This window comes from Sinocyclocheilus rhinocerous, unplaced genomic scaffold (assembly GCF_001515625.1).
Source record: "Sinocyclocheilus rhinocerous isolate Xijiao unplaced genomic scaffold, SAMN03320098_v1.1 scaffold1339, whole genome shotgun sequence".
Taxonomy (NCBI): Eukaryota; Metazoa; Chordata; class Actinopteri; order Cypriniformes; family Cyprinidae; genus Sinocyclocheilus; species Sinocyclocheilus rhinocerous.
In genome coordinates, this window is record NW_015634830.1 from 346,049 (window position 1) to 364,244 (window position 18,196).

General features: G+C 34.5%; 1 protein-coding gene across 1 annotated transcript in view; it reads right to left on the reverse strand.

Moving 5' to 3' along the window:
- LOC107745974 (tetraspanin-7-like) overlaps positions 1 to 18,196 on the reverse strand; it is a 43,010-nt gene continuing 24,814 nt past the window's right edge. The window contains exons 2-9 of the mRNA XM_016560005.1: positions 5,939 to 6,127; positions 5,775 to 5,849; positions 5,555 to 5,650; positions 4,752 to 4,907; positions 4,587 to 4,670; positions 3,032 to 3,114; positions 884 to 2,352; positions 1 to 755 (exon numbers count right to left, since the gene is read on the reverse strand). Of these exons, the coding sequence (XP_016415491.1) occupies positions 3,046 to 3,114; positions 4,587 to 4,670; positions 4,752 to 4,907; positions 5,555 to 5,650; positions 5,775 to 5,849; positions 5,939 to 6,127 (669 nt within the window). The 3' untranslated portion in view covers positions 1 to 755; positions 884 to 2,352; positions 3,032 to 3,045. The remainder of the gene's footprint in view (positions 756 to 883; positions 2,353 to 3,031; positions 3,115 to 4,586; positions 4,671 to 4,751; positions 4,908 to 5,554; positions 5,651 to 5,774; positions 5,850 to 5,938; positions 6,128 to 18,196) is intronic.

Sequence of the window (18,196 nt, forward strand, 5' to 3'; positions counted from 1 at the left end):
TAACGACGAAGAACCATTTTATTCATAGAGATCACAGTTGTTTACAATATCAACTTACATTTTGTTGGCATGCTAGCTGGTGATGCATTTTAAAAAGTTTTCTTTTTATTATACAAAGTATATATTACTCCACTCGTCTATCTGGAGATGTGTAGTTCATCACGTGTGTTCAGACTATGAATTCTGGACTCTAATACTTAATGACCCATCAACACAAGGGGCAGCTGCAGAAATGATGGTTTAACATATTAATATAACAGCTATATGTCTTAAATTAAAATTAATGATCAATGAGAAAACCATACAAAATAACAACACAAAATTAAATTAAAAAAAGAGAAATGCACATTGACACGCGTAAATATGGAATTCAGTTGACAGTACTTCACGATTCAAAATAAAAAGTAAAGAAAGCCATTAAGCCAAAGACTGCAGCGATTTCTACCACACATGTAAATAAATAAACAATAAATACACAGCAGAGGTGTCTAAAGCTTGGTTCATTTTTGCAAAAACTGTGAACCAATAAAGCGTTTTATTATGCAAACAACTGAGTTAAAGAACTTAAGTGATGATTCTAGAATTCCTCGGACTCTGACCTCCAGAAAACCTGCGATTATTTCTATTCATGTAGAGTTGTAAATCAAATTCTTCCAGCATTTTAACTATCCAACTGTTTTTAAGAGCTGTTCTCCTGCTAGCATAATCAGATCATATATATAACAATTTTACAAAGTGTTTTGACAAATGGTAACCTTTCGAAAAGTTTTTTCAAATTTTTCCAGCATTTTAACTATCCAACTGTTTTTAAGAGCTGTTCTCCTGCTAACATAATCAGATCATATATATAACAATTTTACAAAGTGTTTTGACAAATGGTAACCTTTCGAAAAGTTTTTTTTTTTTAGGTCTAACACTCATATATTTTTAAAACAAAATAGCATTCTTAGAAATATTTTTAATCATAACGAAATTATCTTTATCCTTCATTTATCTCATGCATATATTCATCTGCTTGAAAACAACCAAACATTTTCGGCGCTGTTAAGCATGAACATCCCTCAACGCTGAAAGAGACGCTCAGTGTGATTACATTCCTACAGTAAAAAGCCACAAAATAATAGAAAATACAGTGTGTCACCGGTAGATATGGTGTGAAACTGTAACTACAACTCATCAACTGCATAATTACCCATTAAATTGCCCATTAAACAGTGTTCAGTTAATACTCTGAGATATCTGCTTGTCTTACAACAACGTAAAAGCCACTAGTTTTAAATGCTCACGTTAAGACTTCAGTCGAAATGTGAGTTCTGTACATGGCTATATGTGGCAGAAAGTTGCTTGTTTTTGGCTTTCAAGTCAAGACAAATTGACGGTTTTGACTCTGTATGTGTATTATGTCGTATCATTTTCAACCCAGCGCTGAGAAGTGGAGCAAAAAATGAAATCCAAATGATATGACAAAAAAGCCATTTCTGAGATAAACCCCTTTGCCAAAGATTTTACAACAGCAACAACAACAACAAAAACATCTTGTCATCTGTATATTTTTTTCCTTTTTTAATAGTTTTCCTCTTGAAAAAGCAATTAACTAACAAATCTCACTTTTTAGGGGTTAAGTAACACTGTGTCCTAACCAGATGTGTGAACACTGAGTAAAAATACTGCACAAAGCCACGAAAAAGCCAATCAGAACGTTTGATGAGTAATATACATCTATCTGGACCAATGAGAATTCACTGTGGGCGGAGCTATACCAACTGCAATGTGACAAATAGAAACCAAGCTGACAAAATGGTGGATAGATAAGAAAAACACAGCTTTTAAATAGTTTTTCTTCTCAAAAAAGGGATAAATACCTAACAGATCACACTTAATGTCCCAAGTATTAAGTAATTTCTCTGTCTAAAAATAGAAAAAGCCTCAAAACCACAGCTAACCTGAACATATATGATATGTAGCTAGAGAGAGATTGCGATATCGACTGGCTTTTATGTGACTGGTTAGGACGCAGTGTTACAGAAACGCTGTTGACTTTAGTTGTAGTGTGTGTGTGTGTGTGTGTGTGTAAGATGGTTTTCGCATGCAAGGATTTAGTACAGAGTAAAGTACGCGTGCGTCTTAAAACCATTTCCTTTTCCTCGCTAACGCTGACGTTTCGAAAGGAGAGGCTTTGGTCATGGCACAACTGCATGATTAAGGAATGACGGAAAGGAGAAAAAAGAAGGCAGGAAAGACAGAATGAAAGATAAACGGAGAGAGAGAATAAAAAAAGAGATGAGAAAGAATGGAGTGTGCTAGCATTTTTGGGTTGCTTTCCCTTTCCAAGGTGTCGTACGTCTTCTGTGCCTGTAGAAACGGGAAAAAGAGGTTTAAACATGTTCAAGACTAGAAGAATCTTCCTGCAGCTTCACGAAAAAACTATTTATAGTGACCACAACACGTTGTTGCATCGTTTTCAGAGAAGTTTCTCAGAATGAAAAAAAAGCCAAAATGCAGTTGCATTGCAAGTTTCCGATAATTTCAACACTTTGTGTGAATTTTTTTTATATATATATGTGTGTGTGTGTGTGTGTGTGTATATATATATATATATATATATAATTTAATTATCTTAATTATTAAACTATTTATTGATTTTTTAATATATATTTATATTTGACTTATATAATTAATAATAAATTTATACTTTAGAAAAGCAATCTATATTTATTTAATCTATATATATATTTGCCTGTTCATAATGGGAACAGCAAATTAATTATGCTGCCTTCAAAAAAACACTTACTGAAACTATTTCAGTAATCACTATTTCACTAATATTTCGATTTTATTTAATACTTTATCCGATATTTGCATCTTTATGACATGCTAACCCCAAACTCCATTAGAACCAACTGAGAGCAGATTCTCCTGTGAGCTATTTGTGTATCATGAGTTGCAGTCCAGTTCAAATGAGACAGTATGCTACGGCTAAAGTCAGTCAGTAGCTAACATTTATAATGGTCTGTGTGTGTGTGTGGCTCACCTGTGCACACGCCGCTACACCATCTCGTACTGATTGGCAGTGATGAATCGTGACAGACAGCAGGCCAACAGCATCCCGATCAGCTGAAAAACACACACACAATTGGCCGTTACCATGGTAAACCTGTTTTCCAGGGCGTTTTTGCTCCCTCTTCCAATGTAATTGCTAATTAAATTAAATTGCTATAGTCGTTACTGCCGGCTGCTCTCCCAGGTTTACCGTTCGCTCTCTCTACGCAAACCAAATTCTAGTTATAATCATAATGAATGTTTACTGATTCCCATTTAACCGAGCCAAAAGAATTCCACATGCGCGGCGGAAGATTAGATGTATTAGCGGGGCCGCATCTCTAAGAGATGTCATTGATTCGGGCCGCCCATGTGCTCACAGATAACACTTACAGTTCAATTAGCATCGCGAGTGCACGGCGGAGGGGTCGAGGTGTCGAGGTGTGCCCCCCTTTGGACCCATTAGTACAGATGGAGAGATATCTGCATAATGGTCCTGAGGCGGAAGCGTGAGTGACAGAGGGCCTGATTGCGTTTGAAGCAGCACGTTCGCTAGCAAACCCCAGCTGCGCCACATGTTCAGCTCCCGCTCGTGTGTCTATGTGTGTTTACTAAATGAGGGCTGGGAAAACACAGACAGCCCGGGGTCGGCGTTCACCGTGGGGTTGTCATGGCAGCGCAGCTCTCGCTCGAGCTTTTAGACGCGAGCGCACGCAGCATTACCCAGTGACTCATTTCGACGGCGGGCACCGCTCCACCTGTGTGAGACAACAACAGCCAGCTGTTCATCTCGCTTCAGCGGTAACCGGAAAACAGATTGGAGTAAATATTAGCTCGCAAATGTCCGCCTCAAACACGATTATGACGTCTCAAGGAGAGGAAAAACATTCCTGTTTAGGATTAGATGTCTTCAGCTAATAAAATCAACCAATTGCATGAGATTGGGGCGGGACTTTCTGTTTGTTTGACCAGTCAAGAGGTCATTTCCATATACATAACAGCAATCATTTGTCATATGTCTTGAAATATTGATATTAACAAAAGATAAAAACAAAATGTTTTAAAAATGAGTGTAAATATTAAAAAACAATTTATTAAAAATGAAATGTTTGCAATACAAGTCTAGAATGTTTTTTAAATGTTTAAAATAAAAGTGTACAATAACAAGTGTATAATATAAAATGTACAATGTTTATTTTTTTTTAATGAATATTTATTAGAATTTACATATTTATTATTGTTTACATTTATTTATTATTATTAAATATTTGTTTTTAATAAGAAGATAAATTCATTTAAAATAAAACTTTAATTTTTAAAAAATGTATTAAAAATTTATTTTTTTATTTTAAAAGTAAACAAATTTAAAAAATGAGTGTGTAGAATATATTTAAAATGTTTAAAATAAAATCTTAAAATTGCATGTTTAAAATAAAATAGAATATTTTTAAAAAATGTTTAAAATAAAATGTGTAAAAAAAGTTGAATATTTTTTAATTGACATTTTTTTTTAATTGAGTAAAAGATGGAATAAGTCTGCATCCTACCTGCGAGAATGCAATTCCAAACGTTACTCCAGCAATAATGCCCATGTTAGTCTCAATAAAAGCCGTCACTAGCTCATAGCAGCCCTGAACACAACAGAACGATTATAAATACATGAAAAACACAATCAGTGTGTGTTTGTGCGAGTGTGCGTGTATGCATGTTACCTGCTGATGGATTTTGGTGGGCGCTATGGTGGCGTTTCGCAGGTCTGAGGAGTTGCAGTCGGAGATGTTAGCGCAGCAGCTCGGAGGAATTCCATTCACAGGGTAATAAACACTGGAGAACCAGCTGGTGTAGTTCAGAACACCACAACAACGCAACTGAACACAGTGAGAGAGAGAGAATCATATAGATCAGAAGTCATGACAGGTAACGCTAAATCTATCTATCTATCTATCTATCTATCTATCTAATCTGCTTACCAAACCCCTAAAAACTACCTGGAATATCTTAACAACGCCCTAGTAACCACCAAGAACTGCCTAACAACTACCCAATATATCTTAGCTACTCCCTAGCAACTACCCAGAACACATTACCAACACCCTTGCAACTGCCCAACAATCACCCAGAATATCTTAGCAACACCCTAGCAACCACACAGAATGCTCTTGCAACAACCTAACAACCAGAAAATATCTTAGCAAAACCCTAACCACCCAGAATACCTTAGCAACCACCCGAAACACATTAGCAATGCCCTAGCAGCCACCCCGAACACTCTTAAAACTGCCTAACAACCACCCAGAATATCCTAGCAACACCCTAGCTACTACTTGGAACACCATAGCAAGAGCTAGCAATCGATCTAACTGACATACAAGCTATAAACTTAAAGCCTTTAAAACTAAACTTTGAGTCAAGGTAGCCAAGTTTGTCTTCATAAAGATTGTCTAATATTTAATGCAAATTATGACACATCTTTCGCTATGTTTCATTACTGATGTTAACCACCATTTGAACATACACTTCTCTGGACGTTGTCCACCGCAATGCTCCTCTCGTCTTGGGCATTGTAGTTCTGAACGGCCTCGTTGTACGTCCTCAGAAAGGTGCCTTTGATCTGAGCACACACACACACTCAATGTTAGATGTCACCAGAACAAGCCCTCCTTGTGTGAGACAGATGGAGATCTCTGAGAAGCATTATGGGTCACTGCTGGAGAGCCCGCGTGTGCGCGTCTCACCTCATGACGGAAAACAAAGCCTGAGATGCCAGCAACCAGCTCTGCCAGGAACACCAGAGACAGGAACATGGCGTACTAGAGACAGAAAGAGTGAGAGAGACATGTTAGCTGTCTGTTTTGGGGCGTCATATAATGTAAAATGCTCTTCCTGAAGCTAAACTCACCAGTTTGAGCATCCATGGACTCCCGCGGCACGTGGCGAAGCATCCGAACAGCCCGAACACGATGATGGTGGTCCCGGTCCCGATGAGCACGTAAGGAGCATTGGTGGAGTTTTCAGCGATCAGAGAGATGTACGGACCCAAAATGAACTTCCCCCATAATCCCACCGCCAGCAGGATCGCCCCTGTGATCTACAGAGAAAGACAAAAAACACAACTTTTAATGTTTAACCCTTCTATAGTAAGTACTTGTACACCTTTGCTAACATCTAGTGGACAATACTAATTTGAATCATTTATTAATTTCTTATTAGCAGTGTTGTTATTGTTAACTAAAATTAAAACTACTAAAAATAGTTTTCTGTAAATGAATAATTTGAATAAAATATAAATTTTAGATGAAAACACTTAAACTTAAAGGCACAATATGTAATTTTCGCTGCTAGATGGCGCGTATTCAAAATAAACAAAGAGGCAAAGGCGTAGTTTGATGAAGCCCTGACTGAGTGTGAAATCATGGGAGTTGTGGTATTAAAAATTAAATAAAATAATAAAAATATAGTTAAAAAAACTACTAGAAATGACAAAAACAACAAAATTACTAAAATTTAAATTAAAACAAACTGCAAATATAAAAATAAAAGCCAATTCAAAACGTTAATAAATACTATAATAATATATAAAAATAAAATTAGCTGTGTTCATTTCACATCTCTTGTTTTGTTTCTAGTCAAATAATGAAATAATTAACATTCAAACCAATATTTGATAATAATATTACAACGCCCTAAAAGCTGTAATATGTTCAAATTTGTTAAGATTTATTAATTTTTTTGTTTTTTATGTGTCATTTACATATTACGTGTACATATTTTATGTGTCAAAACCATTCTTTTTGCAAGCATTTAAAGCATTTTTTCAAATGCTTTATTATGCACTAATTATACGTTTTATATATGCCAACTGAATTTCATTGATATATTAAAATAAAACTTTTTTTGGTAAGACCTTATCTAAAAGCACAAATTCAAAATTTGTTATTGGGATTTGTCAAAAAAATACACAAGTAGAAAAGCTGTTTTCCAGTTTAAATAAACAAGCTTTTTTTTTTTTTACAGAATGAGAAGCAAATCTTGACTATAAACGCATATAAATTCCAAATTACAGATAATACTAATACTAACACTACTACTAATAATAATATCTTTTCTAGATTTTATTTACTTACTCAAAGCAAAGTCCTCAGTAAATGTATTTAATGTTTTTTTCCCCTTATTTTATAACAGGCAGTTTTTACAGTTTATTCACACAAATATGCACCACTAACAAACGTTCAACTGTGAGTTTAGTGTGTTGACCAGAAGAGGGTGCCGGAGTATTTATTTATCACTAGAAGGTTCTATGAAACACTGGACTCACTGAGGAGTGGCTGGATGAATGTCACGTAATAGAGGATCTACATGACCGGCCTAACAGAGACACAGAATGTTTATCTCTTCTTATCAAATAAAAAAGAAGTATGAATCTAAACATATTTCATCTATCACAAAAATAAGACCATATTTGTCTCCCTTAGTGATGTAGATAATTACAAGACTTCACTCACAAAAAGTCTATGGTATTACCATGTTTTGGACGTGTACCATGGTAATCTGTAATCTAGAATGATTAGCATATTCAAGTACCATTTTGTTTACATGGTATTTAAACATGCTAATTCAAGTCATTCAATTCATAGTTTTAATACGTTTAGTAACTAGGTGAAACAGATTGCGTTTCAGCGTTTTGGATTGTTCTCTCAGGGTTTATGAAGTTTTTATCAGCAGTCTGGAGGACACATGAAGGCCGATGGGAGAAAGTCGCCTTCGGCTGCTTGTGTTGAACCAGTTTAGCCAGCTAGCGGACGGATCACAGATTCAACATAATGAACTGAACCCAGATCAACACGTCCAGGACATTTCTGCATGTAATAATCAGTCAAATCATGTCTGAAGGACTAACATCCACGCATTCGAGATGAGCAATAGCAAGCGCACATGATGCTTCCCACAGAAACAGCCATGAATAAGTGAACCCACATCCCACTCAGTACCATGTGATGCCATCATTTTGCCCCCTCTGAAGGAGTCATCGCTCTTACGGATGTGCTAATGATAGTGTGAAGAGCTGTAGCAGCACAAGCTAAACTCAAACCTAGTGAGCTGCCTTGGTGCCTACTACCTACATAGGCAGCATTCTAACTAAACAGGAACCTTATAGACCAATTTGGAGAAGACGTCACAGTTACGTCACTTGCAGCGGCGCGGGCATTGTGGTGGCAGAAAAACACTGGGAACAAGTGGAGGGAAACGGGTAAAATCCATGGAATAAGAGAAAAAATTTATTGATGTGCCTTTGGATGTCAGAATCAGAATGCAAATCATTTTTACAGAATACTGTCAACAAAGATGCCATTTGAAGCTAAACGCAGACGTTTAAACGGACAAACTATGGATGAAACCTGCTATTACCCTGCTTTTAAAGCATAATTTTGATTTAAACAATGCGTCTATATAATATTCACATGTGCAGTTCATAGGGGACATATTGTATTAGCCCAACAGTTACAGCATGAAATAGCCTACTATTTAAACCTATAACATTTTACATAACATAATACTATGTTTTTAGACATGCGTCATGCTAATATCACATATCAATATATAACAAAGTACCGTATTAAAATTTAATAGCTAAGGTACCACAACAGTATTTTTGTGTTAATATGTTGTCAAAAGTACCAAAAAGCAGCATGGAAATGCAACAAAAATACAGCACACACTAGTATTGACTGAAATAATTTGTAATTATATTGAGCTTTTTTGACATTGTATTTGTATTTGACAGTAAAACCATTTTACAATACTTTTTTCAAAACATACACTATGCTAATACCACATATCAATATATAGTACAATGGAATTTAAATTTGACAGCGCAATTATACCGCCACAGTACTTTTTGTCGTTAGCATATTGCTAAGCTAACGAGGCAATACTTTAACTGGTCTAAAAAAATGTAGATGCTTTGATCCATCCTAAGCTCAATGGTAGCACCATGTTGTCATTCAGACCATGTCCACCACCGCACAGAGGACACAACATCCCGTCTCCATCTCACACGAGACACAGAGAGACAAGAAGGAGAAAGTGCACAGATGGTGTGACTCATCAGGGATCCCAGAGAGAGGAAGAAACCACTCTTAACTTTCAGGAACTAAAGTGTAAAGTGCGAAGAACTTTACAATCCCTTGAGAAAGATGAAACGAGGAGATAGAAAGTGCCATTAACGTTTCTCTTTGACAGACAGTACGCTGTAGATGGGGGAATTTTGCAAAAAGACCTCCAGGTCAATTTTTAAAAAAATATTATGCAGTGATATACTGCATAATAATTTCTGCCTTTTTATGTTTTCGTTTTTTTTGTTTGTTATTCTTATTATTCTCACTGTCATTTAAATATAATTCTTATTCTCATTACCATAACGCAAATAATCATTACCATTACCAAAATGCCATATCATTACCACAATGTAAAAATAAAATTTTTATTGTAATTTTCATAACGCAGACAAGTAAATAAATATCATATTATCATAATGCAAAAAAATTCTAAGTACCATAATAAATTAATGAATACCACCATTACCACAATGTAAAAATATAATTTTTATGATCATGATGCGAATAAATAAATAATTAAATATAATTACCATAATGCAAAAAATAATAAACAAATCTTTCTAAATAAATAATTAATTAAATGTCATCATTATCACAATAGAAAAAAATCATTCAAATTATCATAATGCAAATAAATAAACAAATAACTATAATGTAAAACATCAATTTAATTACCATAACGCAAATAAACAAATACCATCATTATCATAATGCAACACAAATATCATGCTAATTACATAAGGCAAATAAATAAATGAATAAATATCATTACCATAATGCAAAAATAAAATAGAATTGTAATTTCATAACACAAATAAACAAATACACAAACAAACAAATAAATACCAATAAATATACCAAATAAATACCATCATTACCATAATGTAAAATAAAAATATAGTTCTAATTACCTTAATGATTACCTTAATCATATCTTTCAGAACGCACTCAATTTGTTTATTCTGGAACAAACAGATCTCAGACTGTTCCATTGCGGCAGGGCGTCCCTCAGGGGTCGGTATTGGGTCCTACACTTTTTAGCATTTATATGTTGCCTCTTGGGCAGATTATTCAAAAGTATGGTCTGGGTTATCATTGCTATGCCGATGATACCCAGATTTACATTAGTACTCAACCTGATGTTACATTAGCACTTTCAACTTTATCTGCTTGTTTACTGGAAATACAGGTCTGGATGAAACAGAACTTCCTACAGTTAAACTGTTCAAAAACTGATGTTCTTCTGATTGGCACTTCAGTGGGTGCCACTTACAGTGGATGAGTGCCAGATTCTCCCTTCTGTACAGGTGCGGAATTTGGGTGTGATTTTTGATGCACAGCTGACTTTTAACACTCATTTTAAGAATGTTACTAAAGTAGCTTTCTTCGGAATATTGCACGTATAAGACCGTTTCACTCTATGCCTGATGCAGAAAGGCTTATTCACACCTTTATAACATCCAGGCTTGATTATTGTAATTCTCTTTTTGCAGGGTTACCTGCAAATATGATTAAGAGGCTACAATATGTGCAAAATTCAGCTGCTCGTGTTTTACTTACACACCATCCCGCAGTCATATCACTCCTCTGCTTTCAACAACTACACTGGCTTCCAGTTCAATCACGTATTGATTTTAAAGTTCTTATCTTAACCTATAAAGCAGTACATGGGCTGGCCCCAGAGTATATTTGTAATTTGGTCACAGTGTCTACACCATCTCGGTCTCTCCGCTCTGCTGGTTCTCCAATCACGTATTGATTTTAAAGTTCTTATCTTAACCTATAAAGCAGTACATGGGCTGGCCCCAGAGTATATTTGTAATTTGGTCACAGTGTCTACACCATCTCTCCGCTCTGCTGGTTCTCTTACTCTGTACCAGCCTTGTTGTAAACTCAAAACTATGGGTGGGAGGTCATTCTCTTGTATTGCTCCCAGGTTGTGGAATTCTTTGCATTTTCCTATTAGAAATGCTCCGTCTTTTGTTTGTTTTAAGAAATTACTCAAAACATATCTCTTTAGTGAAGCTTTTACGTTATAATCTTACAGTTGTTGTTATTGTGTTGTCATTGTGATTGCTATTATGGAGTAGTGTTGTTTCTTTTATTGTTGTTTTATACTGTTGTAGCGCCTTGAGTGTAGAAAAGCCGCATTACAAATAAAATGTATTATTATTATTATTATTAATGCAAATAAATAGAAAAAAAAATTTGTCCTAAAAATAGGCTTCATTTTCTTTAAATAAAATATAATTCATTACATAACTTTTCATAGCTTTCATAGAGTTTTTAGGATGAAAAATGAGCCATTTCGTGAGATTCACCCGGATGTTCTTGGAAGGATGAAGACAAGTCAACGCAACAAATCAAAAGAACAGAAACAAAGCGAGAGAAATGACCAGCCATCCGCTATATACACATCATGACGCAAAACTGCACAGAGGACCGGAACTTGTGTTTTCTGTGTGAAGGCTGGCAGAAGAAAATGTTTTATCGAGCAGAAGAATATAAATTATTCATCAGTACGTCTGTCATCCTCTCTCTCTCTGTCTGTCTATCTTAGCCAGCAGTCTGTTAAATAAAGACGCATAAAACCCCGTTACCCAAGGAAACCTTTGAGATCACTTCACCAAACTTTCAAAACTACTAATGCACTTTCTTTCAGAGGTTTTATCAGTTCATGTATTCCCTGCGAATCAAACCTATGACCATGGTGTTGCTAGCATATATAATAATAATAATAATAATTTATGCATTTAGCAGAGGCTTTTATCCAAAGCGACTTACAGTGCATTCAGGCTATAATTTTTTTTTACCAGTATACGTGTTCCCTGGGAATCGAACCCATGACCTTTTACGCTGCTAACGCAATGCTCTACCACTGAGCCACAGGAACATATATATATATATTCATTTTACCCACAAAGAGCCGATATTTAACAGGATCCACACGTTTCTGAACGTCTCGGTTAGGAGACGCTTTCTATCCCAGACGCTCAAATTTGTCTGCTAACGCAATGTGAAGCGTTCATTTCTTCAAACGAATCTCAAATTGATGCGGCTCAGCGGTGTTCGTCTTTGATGTCAGCGACGCCTCATGAGTTATAGACAATTTAGAGCTTAAATAAAAAAGAGAAAAAATCTATTACAGCTCTTGTCATCGAGGAAAATGCTCAATGACAGCAGAAGAGGTGGGTGCCATGGCAATGTTTCCATAGTGACATGTAAATTCTATGCTTTCCTGTGGAGTTATCAAATATGCATTTTTTTTCAGTAATATTAAGAATCGGGGAGCAACGGCTGGCATAAATCAGCAAGTGGAGTGAGGATTCACTTTACGCAGTGGTTACAACTTCCACTTTTAAATGATTGTTTTTTTTAACATGAACAATGACTATTTACAACAACGTTTACAGTAAATACAGTAACAGTAACTAGTTCAGTAAGCAGTTTTAGCTCATTTTACGCCATCCCATCCTTTCTACCACAACAAGAATTAACAGAAATGATACATGAAAAAGACAATAATAACACTCATGAGAAGTAAATAAGGAAACAAATAAACAACTAGATACTGGTAGTGTTGTCAAAAGAACCGGTATTTCGGTACCAAGTCGGTACTAAAAAAATTAAAACGTTACGGTACCAGGTTTTCTTAAGTACCGGTGGTACCGAGTACCCGGTTCTTGATGCGCTATCCGAAAGCTATCCTCTTCCGGTGTTGCCAAGTCCGCGGAATTGGGCTGCTTGGGAACCCCGCCAAAACATGCGTATTTTATCCTTGGAACGCGATTTTAACGGGGCACCCCCTCGAACCGCGATTGGGCGGGTTTTGTTGTGAAAACCTGGCAACTAGGGATGGGAGCGATACCACTTATTTTGTTTTCGATACGATACCGATATTTTTCAAGGCAGTATCGTCGATATCGATACCGATTCTATACTTCTGAACTAAACTTTTAAATTATGAAATGTATTAAATTATTAAATTACTAAGAGTAAAATGGGTAATGATAAGCACTTAACTTTATGTTATTGTAAAATATTTTTTATATTACAGTTTCTATCTATTTGATATATACTTAATATTTGTAATCTTATCTAAATTTATTATAAAAGCTGAGGTTTGTTATTTCCTGAAAAGTTATATTTTAGCTGGTGTCAATGATCTTATGTTGCATTTGGTCAGACTCAGCCCATTGCTTTACTTAAGTATATTATATTTTCCTTTTACAGCTGCAGACTGAGGAAGATCCTGAAACACACCAGCAAACCCTAAAACAGACAACAGTTTACAGATGTTTTTCAGTGGCAGCAGAACTATGACTAAACTTTTGGGTGATACTGGTTTACTTTTTTCATACTTTTATTACTTGTGGAAAAACTTGAATCACTTTTAAATAAGTATAAAGAATGGCATTGGTTTTGTACATTTAATTTTTGTTTAACGTTTTTAATAAAAATTTTGTTTAATTAGCATGTTTTTGTGTTTTGCTTTGGTACCGAAATTGGTACCGAGAACCGTGGATTTTCACTGGTATTGGTACCGAATACTGAAATTTTGGTACCGTGACAACACTAGATACTGGTATTATAATATACGCTCAAAGTACAGAAAAGATCCAACTACATTTTATTACAATTTTTCCTATTTTCCTGAGTAATATATTTTTGTATTCACTTTTATATGAACAACAAAAACTAAACTATATACAACAAAAGAAAGTATTATATTTTATTGTTATATTTTTTATATAAACAACAAAAACTAAATAATATACAATAAAAATTATTGTATTCTATTTAATCTATTTTTTTAAATAAATTTTTATATGAACAACAAAAACAAAACATACAACAACAAACTTATGTTGTATTGATGTCATTTTTTTTTCATTTTATATGAACAACAAAACCAAACAATATACTACAAAAATAAAGTATTATATTCTATATTTTTATTTTATATGAACAACAATGAAAAACAAAAAATATAGTATTACTATATTTAGTATTATTATAGTAAACTGAAGTATTATATTCTGTTTTTTATTTCTTATTTTCTATTGATTATATTATTTTTATATGAACAACAAAAAACATTATATTTTTATTTTATTTTCATTAAACATGTATACATTTTATATGAACAACAAAAATACAACAAAATATTATATTACATTTTTATATTAGTTGTATTAAGTTTTATATAAAAAAACATACAAAGAACGTATTATATTCAGATTTTCCGTCATTTAAATTCACATCTTTATATGGAAACATATCTATTGTTCAGTTTTTGTGAAATAAACTACGTAAACAAAAACATTTTTAATTCAATATCATCTAATATTTAAAAATATGAAATATTTATACATTTTCATAATAAGAATATCTTGAAACGTAGGTCGTTCCCCCCCCCCCCAAGTAACTCGACTGTTTAACACCTTCACATCATAAAGTCTGAAATACTAGTTAAAATATAAATATGTATATTAATTAGCAGGTTAAAATGCCCAAATATCTGCTTATTAATCAAACTGGTAAGTAAACGTTCATTTTTACATCGGACTGAATTTAAATTACGGGCAAACAAACCTCAGGAGAGAAGGAAACACATCAACGCCTCAAATTAACTGACGCATAGTCACAACATTTTACCCATCAAGCTAATCAAATCAGAGAGAGAGAGATGCTGCTGCAGACAGGAAGTAGCTGTTCTCCATTCCTCTGAGTCTGGAGTGAGTGCGACACACACCGCAGACAGAGAAGCGAGAGAGAGAGAGAGAGAGCGGGATACAGAGAGAGACATTTTGATGAAAAGGGGACTCGAGAGGAAACAAGAGTGCAGGAGAAAAACCATCCTGCTCTTTGCATTTCAAATGCCTGATCAAAGCTGCTGTTGTTCTGTGGCCTTGAATCTGCTCAAAGGGAACAAGTGTGTGTGTGTGTGCGTGTGTGTGTGTGTGTGAGTGAGAGAGAGAGTTAGCACCAGAACAGTTACAGGCTCTGCATCCTTCTCTCTTGCTTAATATCACATCTGTGGTTTGATATAAAATTAAATTAGTGAGCGGTTTTTAAATTGGGGTATAGGGGATCATAAATAAGTAAATCACAAAGGCAAATAATTTCTAATTTATAAAATAAAATAAATTAAAACCACAGATCAACCACTGACCCCAACAGCTGAAGTCTAATAATGTGAGTGCGACTGATACGCTTCAAAGAGTTAAATGTGAAGAAGTTATAAACTGGGGTCCAAAAAAAAGAAAGAAAAAGGTAATGATGTAAAAATAAATATCAGGTAGTGCTGGGCGGTATGACCAAAAATTTATATCACGGTATTTTTCAAAATTATACCGGTTTCACGGTACATGACGGTATTTTTTTTCCCATGCATGACCGTGAGGGTTTTTAATAAAACAATATCAGGGTTTTTTAAAACTGGGAATCTGGGATCAAAACGTAGTGTAAAAAAAAGGTTGAAAAATTAAATAAAATAACAGAATAGAATAGAATTTCAGACCATTAAAATCACTGACCCCAAACTGTTGTAATCACACACCCCAAATAACTGAAAATATTTAGTGTGGTATTAAAATAACAACATTGTTCTAAAATGAAATAATGTAATATAAAAAAGATTTTAAAAAGGGAAAACTAATTATAATTAGTAAATACAATAATTTAATGTTTTGCTTAGTTTTTACTTTTATTTTTTCTTTCTATTAAGATGACTGCTTTTTTTCTACACACTATTAATGTCCAAATCACCGACCCTCAAACTGTTATAACTATTGAGCCCAAAGCTTCAGATCATTAATTCCACTGCAATCAAAATATCAGATTTGTCCACTGCAGGATGTTCCCACAAACAGCCACAATCAACTAAAGCCAGCAGGAACTGTACATTTCACTATGTTTTTACTCCGAGATGGTTGAGCGCAACAAATGTTCTCCGCTGTCATCCAGCTGAAGGAGAAATCTGTATCCATGGCAACAGGAATCCCAAAACCCACTGTAATCTCAATCCACCCATCAATGCCAAAACCAACAGATGTTCACCTGTGAGGCCTGTCATCATTTAAACAATATCTCACATCCCATAAATGTGTGGTTTTTGTAAATAATCAATTTCATGCTTTTGTATTTAATGTCTTCACTTTTAAAAAGTGTCTGGGAAAGACAGAGGAAGAGCAGACGTCACACAAAATGGTGAAGAATAAGCTTAAGAATATTAATTATGTGGTGCACAAATTATTTAATATAGTCTTTTACAGTTTCGACAAATAAGTAGTTTATTTCAGGGGTTTTCAAACTGGGTTTTACAATTAAAAAAAAAAAGGTACATAAAGGTACAAATACAAATAAAATCACAAGAGGATCATACATAAATAAATAAAATCAAGAGGATAATAAATAAATGCATATTAAAACTAAAATCAATGGGATCATAAATCAATTAATAAATCAATCAAAGGGATCATAAATGAAGTAATATATTAAGGAGATCATAAATAACTCATTAAATAAGTTAAAATCAATGGGATCATAGATAATATATAAATAAAAAACAAAACAATGGAATAATAAATGACTAACTAAAAAATAAAACAAAGGAGATCATAAATAAATATAAACTAAAATTAAGAGGATCATAAACAAACAAAAAACTAAAATCAGTGGGATCATAACTAACTAACCAAATAAAATCAAGGGGATCATAAAAATAATTGAAACTAAAATCAATGGGATCATAGCCTAAATAAATACAGTATATGAATAAATAAAACTAAAATAAAGAGATTTCGACAAGAATTAAGAATCATAAATAAATATAATCAATAAAATAAAATCGGTGGGTTTATAAATAGCAAAATAACTAAATAAATAAAAATAAAACCAAGGGGAAATAAATAAATAAATTTAATTAAATTTAATTAAAGAATAAAAAAAACAGGACCATAACTAATCTAAATAAACTAAATAAATAAATAAATAAATAAAATGTAAACAACAACCCTCTACATTGCGAGTAAATCACTCGCATATGCGACTAAATCTTCACTCTGGGCGACTAAATGATGTCTAATATTTACATAGTGTGTCAAGCACTGTTGAAATCTTCCTCTCTGACTCCTAGATGTCTGGCTGATACACGATGCTTCCCCCCCCCACTATCAACAGGCTGTGAGAGTTTGACACATGAACGGCACACACACCAAACAACAGGTGACACCACACTCATGCTAGTCCTTTATGTGACACACACACACACACACACACTCTTTGTGTTTGTTACACAGCTGAGCGTCACGTCACAGTTTGCTGCTGTGGCACTTTCTCTCATAAGGTCAAGCTGGGAAAAGCATCTGGTCACACAGGGGGCCCAGGACAACAAACACAGAGAGACCCCAGAACAACAAAGCACTCAGTCTGACACGTCCTGCATGACGTCCATCTATGAGAAAAGATCCGCAGATTGTCACCTGTGCCATATTGAAGCATTTCGTCAGATGTGTCTTAACTGTTATTTCGTTTTTCTTATAAAAACAAATATCTAAATGTTTAATTTATTAACAAAAAACTAATAGAAACGATTATAATTGGTAAAATGTTGTTGTTTATTTAAAAATGTTTAACATTTAAAATATTTAAAATATAATTTATACTACTATTGATTATAGGGCTGGGTATCGAGTTCGATACTTTTTAGGCACCGACCGAATTGCCTCGATACCATCGAGTATCTAAAAACGTCTCGTCGTTCGGTACCAAATTTCGATACCTAAGGGGTTAATCTCATCAACGTCAGTAAGGCGCAGATCGATCAGTGTTTGACATCCGCGAGAGCGATTCGAAAGCGCACGGAGCAATCTGCTCTCTTTAGCTCTCGTGGTACTGTAATACACTGATCGGTCTGCACAGTTGGTCCGCGTCACCGGTTACAGTCAGAGATGTGGCGCACACGCCCCCTTAGATGTAAGGCTACATTTACACTGGTGCGCTTTTGTTTTAAAATGAAAACGATCCTCGTCATACTG